The sequence below is a fragment of the Ranitomeya variabilis genome, chromosome 2 (genome assembly GCF_051348905.1).
Source record: "Ranitomeya variabilis isolate aRanVar5 chromosome 2, aRanVar5.hap1, whole genome shotgun sequence".
Classification (NCBI taxonomy): Eukaryota; Metazoa; Chordata; class Amphibia; order Anura; family Dendrobatidae; genus Ranitomeya; species Ranitomeya variabilis.
The window spans coordinates 283,995,994-284,016,610 of NC_135233.1; the positions used below are offsets into that span (position 1 = coordinate 283,995,994).

General features: G+C 38.6%; 1 protein-coding gene across 1 annotated transcript in view; it reads right to left on the bottom strand.

The window, feature by feature from the left end:
• The window catches only part of LOC143805567 (vascular endothelial growth factor receptor kdr-like), a 243,457-nt gene that overhangs the window by 54,141 nt on the left and 168,699 nt on the right, over positions 1 to 20,617 (bottom strand). Inside the window, exons 13-20 of the mRNA XM_077285064.1 lie at positions 19,503 to 19,793; positions 17,255 to 17,401; positions 13,999 to 14,127; positions 13,760 to 13,866; positions 12,110 to 12,245; positions 8,034 to 8,138; positions 5,185 to 5,298; positions 1,304 to 1,392 (exon numbers count right to left, since the gene is read on the bottom strand). Coding sequence (XP_077141179.1) covers positions 1,304 to 1,392; positions 5,185 to 5,298; positions 8,034 to 8,138; positions 12,110 to 12,245; positions 13,760 to 13,866; positions 13,999 to 14,127; positions 17,255 to 17,401; positions 19,503 to 19,793 — 1,118 coding nt within the window. The remainder of the gene's footprint in view (positions 1 to 1,303; positions 1,393 to 5,184; positions 5,299 to 8,033; positions 8,139 to 12,109; positions 12,246 to 13,759; positions 13,867 to 13,998; positions 14,128 to 17,254; positions 17,402 to 19,502; positions 19,794 to 20,617) is intronic.

Here is a 20,617-nt window from a genome sequence, read left to right on the forward strand (position 1 = left end):
GTTTTTTTTTACATTTACGCTGGTAACCAGGGTAAACATCGGGTTACTAAGCGCGGCCCTGCGCTTAGTAACCCGATGTTTACCCTGGTTACCAGTGAAGACATCGCTGGATCGGTGTCACACACACCGATTCAGCGATGTCAGCGGGGCCTCAACGACCAAAAAAAGGTCCAGGCCATTCCGACACAACCAGCGATCTCGCAGCAGGGGCCTGATCGCTGGTACGTGTCACACATAGCGAGATCGCTATGGAGGTCGCTGTTGCGTCACAAAACTTGTGACTCAGCAGCGATCTCGCTAGCTATCTCGCTATGTGAGACGGGGCCTTAACTCCTACAGAAACCAGATTACATCAGTATATAATTACAATACAAGCTCCATGAGAGAAAAGGAAAAATAGGGCAGAAGATGACTGCCCTGCACTTAATCCTTTAAGGCTATGTTCCCACCATGAGCTTTTGGTGAGTTTTTGATGTTGCAGATTTTCTGCACCATTTCTGCATCCATTAACAAAAATAGGTTGCATGCATTTTTTTTGACAATAAAAAGAACGCACAAAAAGCTCATCTTGGGAAAACAGCCTTAAGTTTTTAATTTCTAAGATTAACACTTTTTTGTGTACTTTATTTTTTGGAGATATCCCACCCCAAAAAAATCCCTCGAGTTACGTTACATAAGGTTAGGTATCGACTCTGCTTGCTGATTTGATTGGTTATCACGTGATTGTTTAGATAGTGTTGAAATCCAGATCGTGGAGCCAGGTTCTCCCCCCACTCAAGATCGCCATAACAGATGCGAGATTTGCACTATAAAATTTCCTGAAAGAGAAGCCTGCGCCCACTGGAGAATTCTCCAATTCTCTTTTGGGCCAGTCCAACCTGCACGGATATGATATGACCGCGGATCATATTCATTGCATTGTCATACCTCAATAACAGATCGGGCGTGCTGCAGTTTTGAAAATGTGTATCATGTCTAAAGTCTGCAGTAGATTTTTATATATAGGATTTATAAAAGCTGATTGGCTAACATTCTACTGTACTTGGTTGCAGAATTTCGGTCTGGATTGCACAACCAAAATTCACAAACAAATTCTCCATATGTGAACGTTCCCTATGAAGCAAACAACCCTTTTAGGCTTTCCTAAAAGAAAGCTGTGTCATTCAAAACACATGTAGATCGCACTGTATGGTTGACGTTCATCAATTGTAAATGTAGCTCATGTACAATTTGCAATGTACAATTTAGCTCATGTTCCAATACATTATACGGTATAATAACAATACAGGTAATGTATCGGTACCTTGTATGCTATGAAATCTCCTCGTTTGCTTCGTAAATAATTGGACAAGTTTCCATATTTGCAATACTCCACAATAACCATCAATGGTCCTGTTGAAGACATAAAACATATTAGAGGTAAATTAACACATTTTATTAATTTTTACTTCTAAATTTACAAGTGTACAGTATAATTTACTCTTATTTTCTATATGTTTTTATTTTTTTTTTATCTCTGGGGATGTATAAGAGCTTATCCATTGTGGGTTTCTCACTTTTTAAGATTTTTTTAGTGTTGCACCACCATAATTCAGTTGTTCCTTTAGTAAATAGACATCCTCTCTATTCACTGTGCCTGATGGGAAGCTAGACATTAACTATAAAAAGGCTGCTTGTTTTTTCCTGAGATCTCACTTGAAGATACATAAAAGTCTTGTTCTCTACTACTGTAGACGAGGGATGCTTTCCTCTTCGACTTCTGCATGAACATCCTGTCTCCGTGCGCAGAGCAGCACATCACGCTCACACACTTGGCTCCATGCACATGTTTTTGTTTGGCAGGAGTGACAGACAGCGTGCTGCAGATCCATCTCAACTGTTCACACAAACGCTCTGCCACTCCAAATCTTATCTTCACATTCACTCTGTCTCTTCCTCTGTGACGCAGGCACCAAAAATTCCTTTTCATCTTGTTAATGCAATAAATCAACACAAGCGCAGCACTAAAGTCCAAGTACACTCATAATCTGATGTCTTACTAAGGTTTGGTATGCTCCTGCCTTCACCCCTGAAAAATTATCACTATTTTTATTTTTATGGTGTTCGTTCTTAATCATTACTGATTAATACTTTGAAGCTGTACATAGACCAGACTCTTGTTTTTGGAATCAAGAAGGAATATGAAGGATGTAGTTTAGATAAGAGAAGGAAACAGATATTATAGGTGTTAAGCTTATATTATAATTGTCATTGCAAGAGGCGAATAACATATACTATGGAAATGCACTGTTCACGATCCAGAAAAAGCCATTTTGGGCAAAGTTCTGGGTTGGGCAAGATGATCAATGTACCACATATATTTTAATACAAAGTGGGTTTAAACTTTTATCTTTTTGTGAGTATTTGGAATAAAAATTCTGGCCTTTTATCCAAATTGCCAGAGGGGTCGGCACTATCTTCCTGGCTTAAATTGATGCAAGGCTGATTGAAACCTCAAGGCGCATACTTGAAGGGTCAGGCCAGGACCAAACTGCTGGCATCTATGTACTGAAATTTCCCCTAGGTGTTTTAAGAGTTGGGAAGTGACTTTTAAGTTCTCCATATACATTAGAGGAATGCTAGCTGAACCCTCCAGTTTAGGTGGGACTGGCCAACCATCTGATTTACAGGTGATTCTCACAAAATTAGAATATCATCAAAAATGTAATTTATTTTAGTTTTTCAATACAAAAAGTGAAACTCATATTATATAGAGTCATTACAGACAGAGTGATCTACTGCAAGTGTTTATTTTTGTTAATGTTGATGATTATGGCTTACAGGCAGCCAATGAAAACCCAAAAGTCATTATCTCAGTAAATTAGAATACTTTATAACACCAGCTTGAAAAATGATTTTAAAATCCCAAATTTTGGCCTACTGAAATGTATGTTCAGTAAATGCATTCAATACTTGGTCGGGGCTCCTTTTGCATCAATTACTGCATCAATGCGGAGTGGTATGGAGGCGATCAGCCTGTGGCACTGCTGAGGTGTTATGGAAGCCTAGGTTGCTTTGATAGCAGCCTTCAGCTCGTCTGCATTGTTGGGTCTGGTGTCTCTCATCTTCCTCTTGACAATACCCCATAGATTCTCTATGGGGTTAAGGTCATGCGAGGTTGCTGGCCAATCAAGCACAGTGATACTGTTGTTTTTAAACCAGGTATTGGTACTTTCAGCAGTATGGATAGGTGCCAAGTCCTGCTGAAGAATGAAATTTCCATCTCCAAAAAGCTTGCTGGCAGAGGGAAGCATGAAGTGCTCTAAAATTTCTTGGTAGATGGGCTGTGCTGACTTTGATCTTGATAAAACACAGGGGACCTACACCAGCAGATGACATGGCTCCTCAAACCTTCACTGACTGTGGAAACTTCACACTAGACCTCAAGCAGCTTGGATTGTGTGCCTCTCCACTTCCTCCAGACTCTGGGACCTTGATTTCCTAAGGAAATGCAAAATTTACTTTCATCTGAAAACAACACCTTAGACCACTAACAGTCCAGTTCTGTTTCTTCTTGGCCCAGGTAAGAAGTTTCTGGCATTGTCTATTGGTCATGAGTGGCTTGACACAAGGAATGCGACACTTGTAGCCCATGTCCTGGATACGTCTGTCTGTGGTGGCTTTTGAAGCAAAGACTCCAGCAGCAGTCCACTCCTTGTAAATCTCCCCCAAATTTTTGAATGGCCTTTTCTTAACAACCCTTTCAAGGCTGAGGTTATCCCGGTTGCTTGTGCACCTTTTTCTACCACACTTTTTCCTTTCACTCAACTTTCCATTAATATGCTTGGATACAGCACTCTGTGAACAGCCAGCTTCTTTAGCAATGACCTTTTGTGGCTTACCCTCCTTGTGGAGTGTGTCAATGACTGCCTTCTGGACATCTGTCAAGTAAGCAATCTTCCCCATGATTGTGGAGCCTACTGAAACAGACTAAGGGACATTTTTAAATGCTTAGGAAGCCTTTGCAATTGTTTTTTGTTAATTATTCTAATTTACTGAGATAATGACTTTTGGGTTTTCATTGGCTGTAAGCTGTAATCATGAACATTAACAGATATAAACACTTGAAATAGATCACTCTGTTTGTAATGACTCTATATAATATATGAGTTTCACTTTTTGTATTGAAGAACTAAAATAAATTAATGTTTTGATGATATTCTAATTTTGTGATAAGCACCTGTATATGGGGGGTCTCCTGAATATCCCCCAAAAGATGATGTCAGTGAAGAGAAGGTTTAACGCAATTGGAATTTCAATGCCCAATCCTTTATTTCCTGGGGATAAAACCCACTGCTAGAGGTGTGTGGTAGCTGCTCTCTCCTCTTCCCCATTGAAAACACATGAACTGTACACTGAGCCGAACGCACTCATGGGTATTGGAAGCCTGGAAGAAATATCTGTTTGCTCACAGCTATCCCATGTGTATGACCAGCTTTAGATATTTATCAATTGTCTAAAGGTGGCCATACCATGCACATTAGATAAGAGTAGGTTCATGGGTGGATATATCAGTTGCATAGGAACCCAAGTAGTAAGGGAGCCCACTATTACCTCGAAAGCAGGTGGAATTATGCATTATGATGAGCTATTGGGCTGCAAAGGGCCCATGTATTTTTTTGGACGGGGGCCCTCTTCTGTTTGTGTCTGCCCATGAGTAGTTTGTTGAACAGCCACTGAATGAACAAACATCTTGGTGAAGACTCAATATGCTGATGCCGCCATTTTATCCCATGTTGGACATTACTGTAGCTTGACCTGGCCATACATTACAATCACACTAGGTAATGAACAATTTTTATGGGAATATTCTTTCAACAAATGATCGTGTTTTTTCTTTTCATAGACACATCACAGCCTAAAATCATCAAAGTAAAAATGTCAATGGGAATTTCTGCACAATGTGCATGTACAGCACAGAAATAGACTTTGATGAATCTGAGCTCATGTTCTGTTTTTTCAATTGACCGAGGAACATTTACTTAAGAATTTAGTAATTGGCCTACAATTAATGCCGGCATGTGTTTAAGTTATTTGTTGGGAATTTGTAACTTCAAGTCTTTGTTGACTCAAAGGTCTTCTAGATTCCGTATAGCGAGTTTAGTGCGCTGGAAATGAATGGGTTAAGATTGGCTAGTAACTTACCTCCTGGCTTGGTGCAAGCTCCCAGTAAATTAACAACATTCAAATGATGGCCAATATGGATAAGGATCTTCAGTTCAGACATTAAAGCTTTGCATTCGTTGTTTGTTGCACACTCTGTTAACATAAACAGGACATAGTCATCTCTGCACAATGGGATACTTTTACAAGTCACACAAAATCCTGTTTAGGTTTAAGGAGGGACATCATGAGACAAAGGAAAACCACTGCCCGTATGAGCAATCTCAAACACAGGACACGCTCATAAGTCATCTTCTTTTTCTGCTTCGTGCATGTAGGATGTAATTTATTTGGTGGTAACATACAGAACAAAATGTGAGCTCCAGACAAGTCACAAATGTGCTGTCTGGTCAGTGCCCAGTGCAGGTTACCGAAAAAAGACTCATTACTTGAGACTGACTGATGTGTTTATACTCAGTAAATGTTACAGAGGTCTTGGAATTTAGATGATCCTTTTGTGTTTATTAAAAATGAATATTGCACAGTCAAGTATTTTCTCCAGATGTACCACAGAGGGGCTTGGCCGAGAATAAGATATTCCAGGCAACTGTTAGTTCCTGCACTTAAAGAGTAATAGTCTCATTTTATGAATCTATACTACACATGAAAAGAAGAAACTTTGTAATAGATCTTATCGGAGAAATTTACTTTTTTCATCTCTTTTCAATCTCAATTCACTGGTAAAATGTGTAATGTCTGTAATTAGTGAAAACAGATTTCACCATTACTGAGATAGGAGATAATGGTTGGTGCTTTTAAAATGTTATGGAGAAGGAGGAACTAGACATTTTGCTGTAAGTTCTCCTGGAACGACACTAACAGTTTTCCATAGAACTTTATTAGCACCAACTGTCATCTCCTATCTCAGTAATTGGAAGGTTTGTACTCACTGAATACAGATGATATCCACGAATTGAGAATTTTGAGAATGAATTACCAGTACAGGAGGATAAAGAAGCAGATTTCTACGATAAGATCTATTACAAAGTTGCTTATTTCAATGTGTACAATTGATTTATAAAAATAAAACTTAAGACGATGGTCACTCTTTAAATGAAAAAAAATTATACTAGAGTAACTATACTACAGTTATATGAAAAAGTTTGGGCACCCCTATTAATCTTAAGCTTAATGTTTTATAAAAATTGTTTTTTTTGCAACAGCTATTTCAGTTTCATATATCTAATAACTGTTGGACACAGTAATGTTTCTGCCTTGAAATGAGGTTTATTGTACTAACAGAAAATGTGCAATCTGCATTCAAACAAAATTTGACAGGTGCATAAGTATGGGCACCCTTATCATTTTCTTGTTTTAAATACTCCTACTTACTTTTTACTGACTTACTAAAGCACTTTTTTTGGTTTTGTATCCTCATTGAGCTTTGAACTTCACAGCCAGGTGTATGCATTCATGAGGAAAGCTACTTAAAGTGGCCACTTGCAAGTTGTTCTCCTGTTTGAGTCTCCTCTGAAGAGTGGCATCATGGGCTCCTCAAAACAACTGTCAAATGATCTGAAAACAAAGATTATTCAACATAGTTGTTCAGGGGAAGGATACAAAAAGCTGTCTCAGAGATTTAACCTGTCAATTTCCACTGTGAGGAACACAGTAAGGAAATGGAAGAACACAGGTACAGTTCTTGTTAAGGCCAGAAGTGGCAGGCCAAGAAAAACATCAGAAAGGCAGAGAAGAAGAACGGTGAGATCAGTCAAGGACAATCCTCAGACCACCTCCAGAGAGCTGCAGCATCAACTTGCTGCAGATGGTGTCACTGTGCATCGGTCAACTATACAACGCACTTTGAACAAGGATAAGCTGTATGGGAGAGTGATGCGAAAGAAGCCGTTTCTGAAAGCACGCCACAAACAGAGTCGGCTGAGGTATGCAAAAGCACATTTGGAGAAGCCAATTTATTTTTGGAAGAAGGTCCTGTGGACTGATGAAACCAAGATTGAGTTGTTTGGTCATACAAAAAGGCATTATGCATGGTGGCAAAAAAAACACAGTGCGTTGTATAGTTGACCGATGCACAGTGACACCATCTGCAGCAAGTTGATGCTGCAGCTCTCTGGAGGTGGTCTGAGGATTGTCCTTGACTGATCTCACCATTCTTCTTCTCTGCCTTTCTGATGTTTTTCTTGTCCTGCCACTTCTGGCCTTAACAAGAACTGTACCTGTGTTCTTCCATTTCCTTACTATGTTCCTCCCAGTGGAAATTGACAGGTTAAATCTCTGAGACAGCTTTTTGTATACTTCCCCTGAACAGCTATGTTGAATAATCTTTGTTTTCAGATCATTTGACAGTTGTTTTGAGGCGCTCATGATGCCACTCTTCAGAGGAGATTCAAACAGGAGAACAACTTGCAAGTGGCCACTTTAAGTAGCTTTTCTCATGATTGCATACACCTAGCTATGAAGTTCAAAGCTCAATGAGGTTACAAAACCAAAAAAAGTGCTTTAGTAAGTCAGTAAAAAGTAGGTAGGAGTATTTAAAACAAGAAAATGATAAGGGTGCCCATACTTATGCACCTGTCAAATTTTGTTTGAATGCAGATTGCACATTTTCTGTTAGTACAATAAACCTCATTTCAAGGCAGAAACATTACTGTGTCCAACAGTTATTAGATATATGAAACTGAAATAGCTGTTGCAAAAAAAACAATTTTTATAAAACATTAAGCTTAAGATTAATAGGGGTGCCCAAACTTTTTCATATAACTGTAAATATACATGTAGTGTAGGTTCCCGACCATTACTAGGTGATCGTACCTCATGAGTATGATTTAAAACCTTGAATCCACTATTAAAAACCCAATTGAAAGTAATACCTTTCAGCATCTTAACAGCAACTGTTTTGCAAGTAGAACCTTTATCAATGCCAAAAGCAGAAGCTTCCACCACCTTCCCGAAAGCACCATGACCCAGCGTTTTACCTAAAGGTAAAAGTCAAAAGTGAGCCACTGTCTAGACAAGCAATCCGAAACATGCAAGAATAGTCATGCAAAGTCCCACAGGCCCATATGTAAAGTAAGGCTGAAAGTGACAGACAGAAATGTGAACATTAAAGTGGAGCTCAGCTTTAAACTATCGCTATTTGTTAAAATGGTCCATTGACATCAAACTGATCACAAAGGGGCCAGTGATGTAATCTATGAGGCAAATAAGAGCATGTGCACACGCTGAGTTTTTGGAGCACTTTATTCTGCAACCCTTCTCTTGGCAGGAAAAAGACAGGGTACAATATGTGCATTGATTATGTATTTTTTAATATGTTTTTACGTTCATTTTCAATGCCTTTTTACGTGCTTTTTTATGCATTTGTTTGAACGGGTGAAAAATTATGCAAACATGCTAAAAGTATGAACATGCTGCAGATCTGAAAAAAATACAATGATGGTTAAAATACATAATGAGAAAAGCAGCAAGAGCCTGATATTTCAGAAATCTCATTCACTTTGCTGGTACTGTAACACTGAAAACTGTTGCAAAAAACACAGTGTGTGAACTTACTCTAATTTATGTATCACCACAGAAGAATGCCCGTTAAAATCAAAGTGTTGTGTAATATACGACAGGACAGGTTCTCAACAATGAGACCACCCATCACTCTGACCATGAGAGCAGGATCTTGAAAATGACTTTTCAAAATGACAAAAGCCTTTTTATGCAGGTGAATGCCAATAAAAAAATGCAACTCTTGCATTCTAGAGTATTGAAAGAGACTGACAAGTGTAAGTTAATGAAATAATTTAAGGCTGAAATTTTCCAGCATGGGAGGTTGGTGAAGGGGGATGATAACTTAATGGGAGATAATGTTTAGTAAGCTGTTTTTTCACATTCCTAATAATGTATCACAGCAGGTGTGACACTCAACAGAAGGTCAAGGCCTGCGAACTTAGCTTATTTTTCCCCTTCAAATTCTATGCTATGTGATTGTAGATAAACTTCCTTTAAGAATTTAGAATGAGTGAAGAAATCTTGCACAGGCTGCGAACCTGCCCAATATTTATGGGTTGCCTTATAGATTATGGAGACCATGTTCAATTACTCAGTGGTAAAGGAATGTGCAGGTTATCAAGGAATTCACAGCAAAATGGGTTCTATACTCCCTTGTGATAGAAAACAACGTTTGTCCAACAAAGATAAGAAGAAACCCCAGTGTGATGACAGCTTGTAGAGAGATTAACATTCACCATGAGACCAGAAGAAGATATATATATATATATATATATATATATATATATATATATATATATATATATATATATATATATATATATACTAGGTGAAGAGGTATGGGATGCACAACATGCATAAGACTTTAGAAACTATCACTTGAAGTTGTTTAACCTTTCATCCCACGCATATCCTAAGAATAACAGTTTAGAATATAATGCCATAATAATAAAGAACAAGCATCCCGAGTGATGTTAGTATGGCTTCTGGAGTCCAAACGATTGCTATATTATGTATATATACCAGCTGACTTATACATTTATGGAAAGAAATTATGGGATTCAACAGTTAGACCTTGCTTGTAATATTATCAGTTTAGGCCCAAGGATAAGATCATAAAAATGCTGTCCAATTGTATGTCATTAAATGGAACCCAACAGATTAATTGTGCCCAGTCCAGGGGCAGACACTGGCTGATTTATTGCAGCCCTATATGTTTTACTTTGAAATGTTTTTCAGAAAAAATGCCCATATCAGGGGCACCATGAATCAGCTCAGTTGCATAAATGCAGTAGGGTATGTTTTTCTCTGAACCTTCCCAACAATAGGCAGAGACTAGGACTTCACTTTGATTTGCTCCAGGTGATTGACAGGTTTCTCCCGTGTGTGTGTGTGTGTGTGTGTGTGTGTGTGTGTGTGTATGTGTGTGTGTGTGTACATAGGGAAACATTTGTCAAACACCTAGAGCAATGCAAGGAGAAGCCACTATCAAACACCTAGAGCAATACAAGGAGAAGCCGGCCGGAGGAGGCGCTGGACTAGTCTCGTCTCTGCCTATGATCCAAGTCCACTCTTCAGACTATATTTTTGTCTGAAAAAGCAGTTGATGTAGAGCAGGAATATCAAACTCACATACACAGAAAATAAAAAGCTTGGACAAAGCTGTGGCCAACCTTAATATTTATTTTTTTTTAAAAGTCTACAATTGAGGAAGTTTTTCCTTATCATCAAATATAATGATTAACTTTTTCATATGGAAACAAATTTATAGGGGTTGTCTCACGAACAAAGTTCATTTTAATTAATAGATCTTAGAATAAAATATTGGAATAATATAATATGATACATAAGAACAGTAAAAAGCATGTAGGATAAAAAAACCTTGAATAATACAGATAATAAAGTATGATACCAACAAAAATGCCCTCAAACACAGTAAGACACCCCCACAGTGAATTCCTCCACATGCACTGTATGATGACCACATCACAGTATGATTCTCCAACTGTAATACCCACACAGCCCTCCACATAGTATAATGGCCAGAAAAGTGCTTTTTACAGTATTAGAGGCCCCACATAAGAGGCCCCATAGTCCTCCATATAGTATAACGGGGCTCTGCACTGCCTTCCAAACAGTATAATGGTCCCAGATAGTGCTCCATACAGTATAATGGCCCCACATAATGCTTCATACAGTATAATGGCCACAAAAAGTGCCCCATACAGTATAATGGGCCCAAGTAGTGCCCCACATAGTGCTCCATACAGTATAACGGCCCAACATTGTGCTCCATACAGTTTAATGGCCACAAAAAGTGCTACATACAGTATAATGGCCCCACATTATGCTCCTTATAGTATAATGGCCACACAAAGTGCTACATACAGTATAATGGCCCCACATAGTGCTCCATACAGTATAATGGACCCACATAGTGCTCCAAACAGTATAATGGCCCCACATAGTGCTCCATACAGTATAATGCCCACATACTGCTCCATACAGTATATTGGCCACAAAAAGTGCCCCATAGAGTATGATGGGCCCCATACAGTGCCCCACATAGTGCTCCATACAGTGTAACGGTCCCACATTGTGCTCCATACAGCATAGTGGCCACAAAAAGTGCTACATACAGTATAATGGCCTCACATTGTGCTCCATATAGTACAATGGCCCCGCATAGTGCTCCATACAGTATAATGGCCCCACATAGTGCTCCATACAGTATAATGGCCCCACATAGTGCTCCATACAGTATAATGGCCCCACATAGTGCTCCATACAGTATAATGGCCCCACAGTGCTTCATACAGTATAATGGCCCCACATAGTGCTCCATGCAGTATAATGGCCCCACATAGTGCTCCATACAGTATAATGGTCCCACATAGTGCTCCATACAGTATAATGGCCCCACATATTGCTCCATACAGTATAATGGCCCCACATAGTGCTCCGTACAGTATAATGCACCACATAGTGCTCCATACAGTATAATGGCTCCACATAGAGCTCCATACAGAATAATGGTCCACTTTAATGTTGTTGATTTAGTTTTAACAAAATTCTAGTGCTCCCCATAATGTTTGAAGATGCTCTTTAAAAGGAATCTGTCAGCAGGATTTCACATGCCAAACTATTTATGTCCATGTAGCACTTTCAAGGACAAGTCCAGCAATATTTTTACATGGTTAGTCATTTCCAGAGAAGAGAAACCAGTGTTTGAATTGATATGCAAAATTAGACTATAGATCTGAAGCCTTTGTTACTATTTATAATATTTCCAAATATTATAAATAGTAAAGTTTACATTTTATTTTCACATTGTAATCCTTATATCACAAATTTGAATGCATGGGTTAATGTGTGTCCCAGTTCGGGTCTTCGTTACAGTACATGCTGTGATAGCAGTTTTGACGGGGAAAACAAGGATTCAACTTACCAAGACTAAGTCTATCTCGAGGAAATTCCCATTTACTGCTGTCATAGGGCAACCTCTCACACTGCTCATCTAGTGGCATCTCATCCGGATCCATAATAATAGAGAGGTAGCCTGTTTTAATTTCTGAAGCATGTGGCTGTTGAGAGAAGAATAGAAAAAGTTGAATGTGGGCAATGAGGCTGGGCTGTCTGAAGAAGGAAAGTTAAGAAGCCACAGCTTGCTCCTTGTTGTTCCTCATCATTACAAAGGCCAATAGGTTAAGCTGTTTTCAAGACCATATGGTTGAATGCCCTGTGAGGTGTTATATTACATGCCTTATACATGATTTAAACCCTCCAAAAGAGCATTCATTTACAGGTTACCAATTTTTGCAAACAATGATCATATGAAAAAGTCACATACAGGGTTTAGCATAACATAACCTAATAATCATCTTCAAGCTAAAATATAAGACCCTGGGATTTGATAAATCTAATTTATTGTAACAACAAAATCAAATAGGGAAAAAATATTTTGACAGATAAAGAAATAAATATTTCTTGTGCCAGATGTTTTTTTTTCATTCACTTTCCGATTTCTAAGTCTTTGTTTTAGCCACTACTTATATAATCACATCAGGCTGCACACCATGGAAAAAATTAATAATCATATTTTCACATCTTACCCAGAATTATGGTCTGACCTTTATGTAACTGCTAGTATGGGATCAATTTTTAAATATTAAATTTTTTGTAAATTTCAAAGAACTATTCTAGTCTAAGCCCTGGGACACTCACCTATCACCCGAATAAATGATTAGAGGTGCAACAGTGAATACAGCTTTGTCTACGTGTGACTGTTTATTTCCCGCTAAGATACATACTGTGGTGACAGTGAGGAGAGTCCTGGCCTTGGACATGCCTGATCAACATCTCTCCTGACAATTAACTTTCTGGGGCCCCCATACACATTAGACGGTCAGATGGAGTGGGAGCTTAAAACCATTGACATCGGCGGGTTCGACCGACATTAGTTGTATATGAATGTGGGCCTTTACGCTCCTACTCCATCTGACATTGGACAAGGAGAGATGACACTACATGGTAGGAAAAAAATGTCCAATGCCCAGCAAGTATTGTGCACAGGCTATAAGCTTATAGAGATTGCCCACTACTCATATACCCCTTTCTGAATACCTGTATTTCCTCCCACTAAAATAATAACATCTAAATTCACCTCCGGCGCCGTTCCAGCACTGGCTTTCCCGGGGATTGCGTGACATTATTATGCCGCGTGATCTCTGTGGCAAATCAGCGCTGGGTTCAAGGGACAGCCAGTGCCGACCCCACTGGAACAGTGCCAAAACAAAATGTGAGTATAGGTGTTATTATTTTACTGGAGGGAAACATAGGGATTCCAAAGGGGTTATCCAAGTAGTGGGCAGCCTTGTTAATAATTGATCCAGAGCACAATACTTGCTACCTCTGTAAGTCAGAGATGGAAAATCACAACTAAAAATCACAAATGACCCTCCCCGTTCTCACTATGTAACAGCAAAACATGAGATAGCTATAAGCCCTTCTGCGAAATGACCCTAATATCAAAGAAGGGAAAAAACCTGTCTCCAGTATGTCTGTTTTCATTTATAACTTTTGCTATAGTTTCTATTACCTTTTTCAGCTTTCGGATGAAGAGGGTGAGAAGAAGCCAGAATAACGTGGCTGCCACACCTGTACATACAAGAATGATGACTTCTATATTAGATTTTTCTTCTCCACCTGCAAATAGATTTGTATGGTTTGTATTAGGACACACTTAGAGTCATGTGGTATTATTCTCAAAATATCAAAAGTTATTGTATTATATTGTCATATGAAACAAATATTAGTGTTCTTGGATGAATTGTTTACCTCGAATAGTGATGTAGGCAGAAGTATTCGTATGGCCCATTTCATTGTCTGCTCGACACTCATACAAGCCCTCATCATCTTTTTTCACTCTCTCAATCATTAGGCTGTTATTGTAAAGCAAAGTTATTCCTATAAGAAGAAAATGGAAAACTAAGTGTTATAGGGTGCAGGTATATATCTTACCAATAAAGTTTCATTCTGTAATACAAAGTGTGACTTTATTTGTTGGCTATATATAGAGACGGCTCTTAGTTTGCACCTGTACACACCTGTTTTCTGTTTGGATGTGCACAGGCACATATCTAAGGATTCTCAATGTTAATGCACTGTATTAAAACAAACCTTCATTTGCTATTGAAGTACCTTCAGCATTATCAAAGGCTGAAATGGGCTAAGTGGCAGTGGTGTGGCCAAATTTGGCCCAACAGATGTCCTGTGATTTATGACAGAAATTGCCGTATAATATAGCCATCTCATAGCTTAGGATGCCGCCAAACCATTCTATCCAAACCTTACAGATCTATTATAAGCCATTGTAAATCAATAGTGAGAAAAAAAAATCTAATCTGTCATGCTCCTGTAAAGAGGAAAGCCATGAAAATATAGCCATAGATGATTTTAGATTGAGTTTCACATGGCCAAATGATTCCAACTTTGATAGTGTCCCTACACATCATTCTTCTGAGATAAAGTGTAGTTCATTTTTTGGGATGTAAAGGGTTAAACAAGTTCCATTAAGGAGGTTCTTGACCTGAGACAGTTGAAACAGCTATTAGATACATGAAATTGTGGAAGCAATCTGTTTTTTTATCCATGAGTTAAGGAAACATTTGGAAATCTTAGACTTTTTCAGGATATGTTGAATAGCTCAATTTATTTTGTACGTAAAACATTCAGTATGGAACACTGAAACATAAATCAAAGTCTACTTTCCAGTGTTTTAGATAAATTATGGATTACTAGAGCAAACTGAAATCAAGACATATGTAATATCTAAGCAGATCTTGTTCTTTGTACACACGTGTTTTCTTTAGACCCTTTGATGTCTTCCTGCAGTCCAATATCATCCATATATAGGGGGATTATCTTCTTACAGAATTGGCCTAAGATTACTTTTGTAGCTATAAAAGAGCGTGGTTTGATGAGGCAGACATATGGAAGATCTCTTGCGCCAACTATACAAAAATAACTCTCAAAAATATATAATCTCTTAATAAATTAGGGCATGTGATGATATCTAAGTCTTTGGCAGACTATGCGAAGTTCAACTCTTTATTTCATGTTGCTCTTTCAAAGTGCAAGGGGTGATGTCATTGAATTAATGTTATCTGTAATGTGCTGCATGAAATGCTGGTTTAAATGATAAATCAATAAAGGCTTCATTTTCTAAGGTGCCAGTTAGTACTGGTCATCCATGAGATTGCAGTCCAGATTTCTATGGGCTGGGAATTGAAGGGTAAGAGAAGGGTCTTTGAATTCCAGAGATATGTACACTGCAAAGCAGACAGTGTGTTCTATACAAAAGTTAGACTACCAGAAGCATAATTTATGGACTAGATTTTAAGGAGTGTGCAAGGGAGTGTTTGGAGATAAGACCTGACATATAGGCCACTTGATTAAAGCATCTATTTATGAGTCGAGACAGTAATTTTGAATAAGAAATTGGAAATCATACAGTTGTATGGCAGTCAGTCTACCAATGGGCAAAATCAGCCTGTTATTTTTAAAGGAAGATGTTACGGTACTTGGGTCAGGATGTAGATAAAATACATTCACATGTCATAAGCCCTAGTAGAGAATATGGACCTTATAAAGGGGTTCTACCATGAACAGTTTTCATTATGGTGGACCATGCCTGTCTGTTACACACTTGTCCCAGGCCCGGGCTCTACTCTCTTCACCTTGGTTCGTTTGCTGCTCTCTGTGGTGCTGCACATGGTGCTTTTCATGTTGCCCAGAATGTGACATCATCTCCCTAGGCCCATTAGGACACACACTTGTGTCTTTGGATTGTTATTCAAGACTTTAGTTTGTTTCTCTCCTCCTCCTGTGCACACCGTGTTACTGGCTGCTATCCTTGCTGTCCTGCTGACTTCACTGCATCCATCTTGGTGTTTCTAAGATTCATGAGAGTGTCTTGTCCTAACTCTCCACCTGTTATTCTGCCAGTTGCACTAATGCTCGAAGTCCGTGTACCCACCCGGACCTGGGGTTTAGTGGGTCTACTTCACTAGGTGAGCCATAATACTACATATGCATTACATTGCTGGGTTGGTCTCTTAGCCTAGCAATAGAAGCGGATCGCAATGGGTTTCTAAAGATAGATCTGCTGGAATTTTCAGGCAGATTCAATTAAAGGGAGTGTACAGTCAGAAAATTACCTATTGTTTAAAACAGTTTTTTGTGTGTTAGTGTTTCTTTTCCCCTTTTTGCGATCTTTATTAAAAAAAAACCTCAGTTAGTAATCTTGCAATTTTCACACTGACCCTGGGGCTTTTTAGGCTCATACTGCCTGTTCTTTCAGGAACAGTTTGCAGCAAAACTCCATATTATAAGAATCAGGATTACAATAATGGGTATGCAGTTGATAACACGGGATCCACCAATCACAACAGGCGATGTCCCACCTGACACTGAGGCCTTCACAATGCCCTTTGTCACAGGCTCATTAGACACTTTAATACAAAAGATCGGATCTACTGTATCTACATAATAATAATCTTTATTTTTATATAACATATTCCGCAGCGCTTTACAGTTTGCACACATTATCAGCACTGTCCCCGATGGGGCTCACAATCTAAATTCCCTATCAGTAAGTCTTTGGAATGTGGGAGGAAACCGGAGAACCCGGAGGAAACCCACGCAAACACGGGGAGGACATACAAACTCCTTGCAGATGTTGTCCTTGGTGGCATTAGAACCCAGGACTCCAGCGCTGCAAGGCTGCAGTGCTAACCACTGAGCCACCATGCTGCAACCTATATGTTGTTTCCTGAAACAATGGGAAGTTAACATTTAAAAAAGCCCCATTGGCCAATGTGAAAATTGCAAGATTTCATTTGTTTTATTTTTAATACAGAATGTGGCATGTAAAATAAAAAACATTCAACACAAAAACCTGATTTAAACAATAGGTCATTTTCTCATTACACATTCCATTTAATAGTGAGTCTTGATAAAACAAGCTGATTGTAGATGTGGAAGAAGGTGTTATTTAGTGCCCAACCCTAGCCACTGGCAATGCATTCCCTACCTGAAGCCCGTTTAATCACATAGCCATTCTTCAGCCAGGTAATGGTTGGTGAGGGATTCCCATTGACTTTGCATTCCAGGAAGAGTGTGCTACTGCTGTTTACTATTGTGTTCTCAAGGTGTTGCACCACCCATGGAGACTGCTTGTCTGCAAAAAAAAAAAACCAAAACAAAACAGAACAGTCAGGAACACAGAAACATTCAAATACAACAATTTTACAAAAAAAAAAAAATATCTTGTATTATTTCAAAAAAATTTCTATCCACAGATCACCTAGATGTGAGGTCAAGCTGCAGAAATGGCAATAATGACCTAAATTACAAAACCACATTTATAATACATTGTCTTTAATGCAAATATAATAATAAAGAATTTAAAGAATTCTAATCACAAACAGACTTACGATGGATTTTTCCAACAAAACAAAATTCTCAAAATTCTACCCAATTCTGAACTGAAAGTATAATTATCAAAAATATATTTAATGCATCATCAGCAATGTATCTGTATTTGAACTAATTTAAAATACAAATTTAATAAGTACCGGTACTCGTAGTATCAGCAAAGCAAAAAAATGTCTCTGCATCCAATATGCTAAAATGACTCATTAGAGATTTTCGTTAAGTTTAATTGCTAATCAAGTCTGTAAAACAATTTCCCTATTCTTGAGAAAATAATTATGGCTGAGACAGATCAAGTTGTGGTAATTCCGGGATATTTTTGGAGATGGTTTAATTACAGAACATCCGACTCAACTTTACTGAAATAGTTTGTGTGGTTTTTTTTAGTTTTTATTTAGTATTATCCTTAAATCATCAATGTGCAGCTGTGAATTTGTGATTTAAATATGTACATAATTTAAAGCATTTGAAGGTTAGAGAAAACACACAAACATTCAAACTAATTGTTTTTTTAGGTCTTTTGAAGGTGTTTTTTTAACACGTTATATCACTGGTCATAATTAGTGATGAGCGAGTGTACTCGTTGCTTGGGTTTTCCCCGAGCACGCTCGGGTGACCTCCGAGTATTTATGCCTGCTCGGAGATTAAGTTTTCATGGCAGCAGCTGAATGATTTACAGCTAATAGCCAGGCTGAGTACATGTGGGGATTCCCTAGCAACCAGGCAACCCCCACATGTACTCAGCCTGGCTAGTAGCTGTAACTCATTCAGCTGCCACAATGAAAACTAAATCTCCGAGGAGTCATAAATACTCGGAGGTCACCTGAGCGTGCTCGGGAAAACCTGAGCAAGGAGTACACTCGCTCATCACTAGTCAGTGGTCACAATAAATATTTCCAGGCTATAATGGGCACTTAAGCAAGAAAATTCTTACTAATAAGCTAATAGAGACAGAGAAGTGCTCCAGGAGTAAAAAAAAAAAGGCTCTAATAAGTGTGTATGTCCTATATTGTAGAGGCAAGGGGTACTTGTGGAAACCTTTCTAATGTTTCCTTAAAGGGGTTTTCCGGTATTGGAAAACCACTGTCCCCAAGCGCAGTTTGTTTAAAAAACAAACAAACTGTACTTTTCTCACCCTTTTCAGGTGCAGCAAAAAGTCTTTGCCACTGCTCCCTATGTCCGTTATTGTCTTTGCCCTGACGTCATGCAGACAATACTGCAGTCAACCAGTGAACTCAGCGGCTTTGTCCGAGTAGACCTGTTTAGAGTCGCTGAGGTCATTGATTGGCTGTGGAGCTGTCGACAGGACAATAACTGGCACCAAGAGCAGTGGCAAAGAATCAGTGCTGGACCTGGAGAGGGTGGTTAAGACTGGGTTTTTTTTTTTTACAACAAACTGCACTGGGGGATAGGGTTTTTTTCTGAAACTGGGAAACCTCTTTAATAATTCTGTAGAGTGAAAAATGCTCACCTTCTTATCATAGATAGGAGGCATCATAATTAATGGCTGGTCTTTATAAAGGTGAATAAACCATCAGATCGCCAGGTACAAACCTCTTTCACTATAGACCAAACAGGGAAAGCAAACCTATTAACCTATTCACTACCTAGACCACCAAAGCTGATATTACCCCTTCCAGTACCTTAGACCACCAAGGAAGTCTTTTTTATCTCTGTTTTCTGCTATCTAAACTTGGGTGTGTCTTAGAGCCTGGTGTATCTAATTGTCCAAAAAATACATACAGAGACTTAAAAACATCATAGATAGGAATTAATACATACTGATCACAAAGATTATTTAATTTTATGCAATGTTCATCCATTAACATGACGTTGACTTCACTCACCTATAACTAAAAGGTTGCTTGTCCGCTGCACAATCTCTTCGGTGTAGTGGTTCTCAGCTGAGCAGTTGTATTGTCCGGCTTGCTCTTTGGTTACATTTCTAAGAGTAAGTAAGAGATGAGTGGTATGCATTCCATGGCGAAGCTCTAGCAGGTGAGTGGGAACCGCATCTCCAGATGGATACAACCATATCAGGTTATTAAACAGGTATTTTTCTGCACTGCAAACCAGAGTGATGTCTCTTCCAACTAGTACTTTTGTCTCTTCTTTTGTCATCACTCCAGATTTAATCTCTGAGAAAAAAAAACCAATTCAAAACATTCAAATCTTGTGATATTCAATATCTCTTTTTAGAACTGCAAAACTATTTTTTAGTAGTTTGTTACTTTTAACTATAAAGCTTTGATGGATTCCCTTTCTTACACATTTATGTGTAGCATCCTATTGATCGCGGAAAAAGACAGGAGTGGAGACCCAAAGAAAATATGTTCCCTTTTACAAAGATAGGACTACATTTATAATTGGGACTGACAATATTACAAACACAGTGGTGCTATAATAAAACATAAACACATGGTCCTGCTATACCACACACATACATACTACCACAATCCCAAAACCAACATTATATGACAGACACACATATACTGCCTTCACACATACATGACACACATAATACACATACATTATCCAAATATGTACCTGGTATACAAACATAGTACTTACACATTAACCACACATATGCATACACATACATTAACCACATACACATACATTCTGTACTATGTAGTTACACACATTATGCATATTTACATGTAAGACAAAATGTTTCAAATCCAATTGGCAAAGAAATAACCAAAGGTGAGCAGAGGAAACATCCTCACCTCTGGCTAAGTTGCCCACTGCACTCTGAACATTACAACAGCCAGCAAGAAACTCTAGCTGTTATCACTTAAAACAACACAAGCAGGGAAGAGAGGGACCAGCAGATGCTCCAGAGATCTATATGTCATGCTCCTTTCTACATTTTTATCTGACTGTGCCTGAGGCAGGTGCCCCACCTACCCCCCTTGCTACAACCCTTAGAAACAAAAACTATTATGAAAAAAAAGATTTC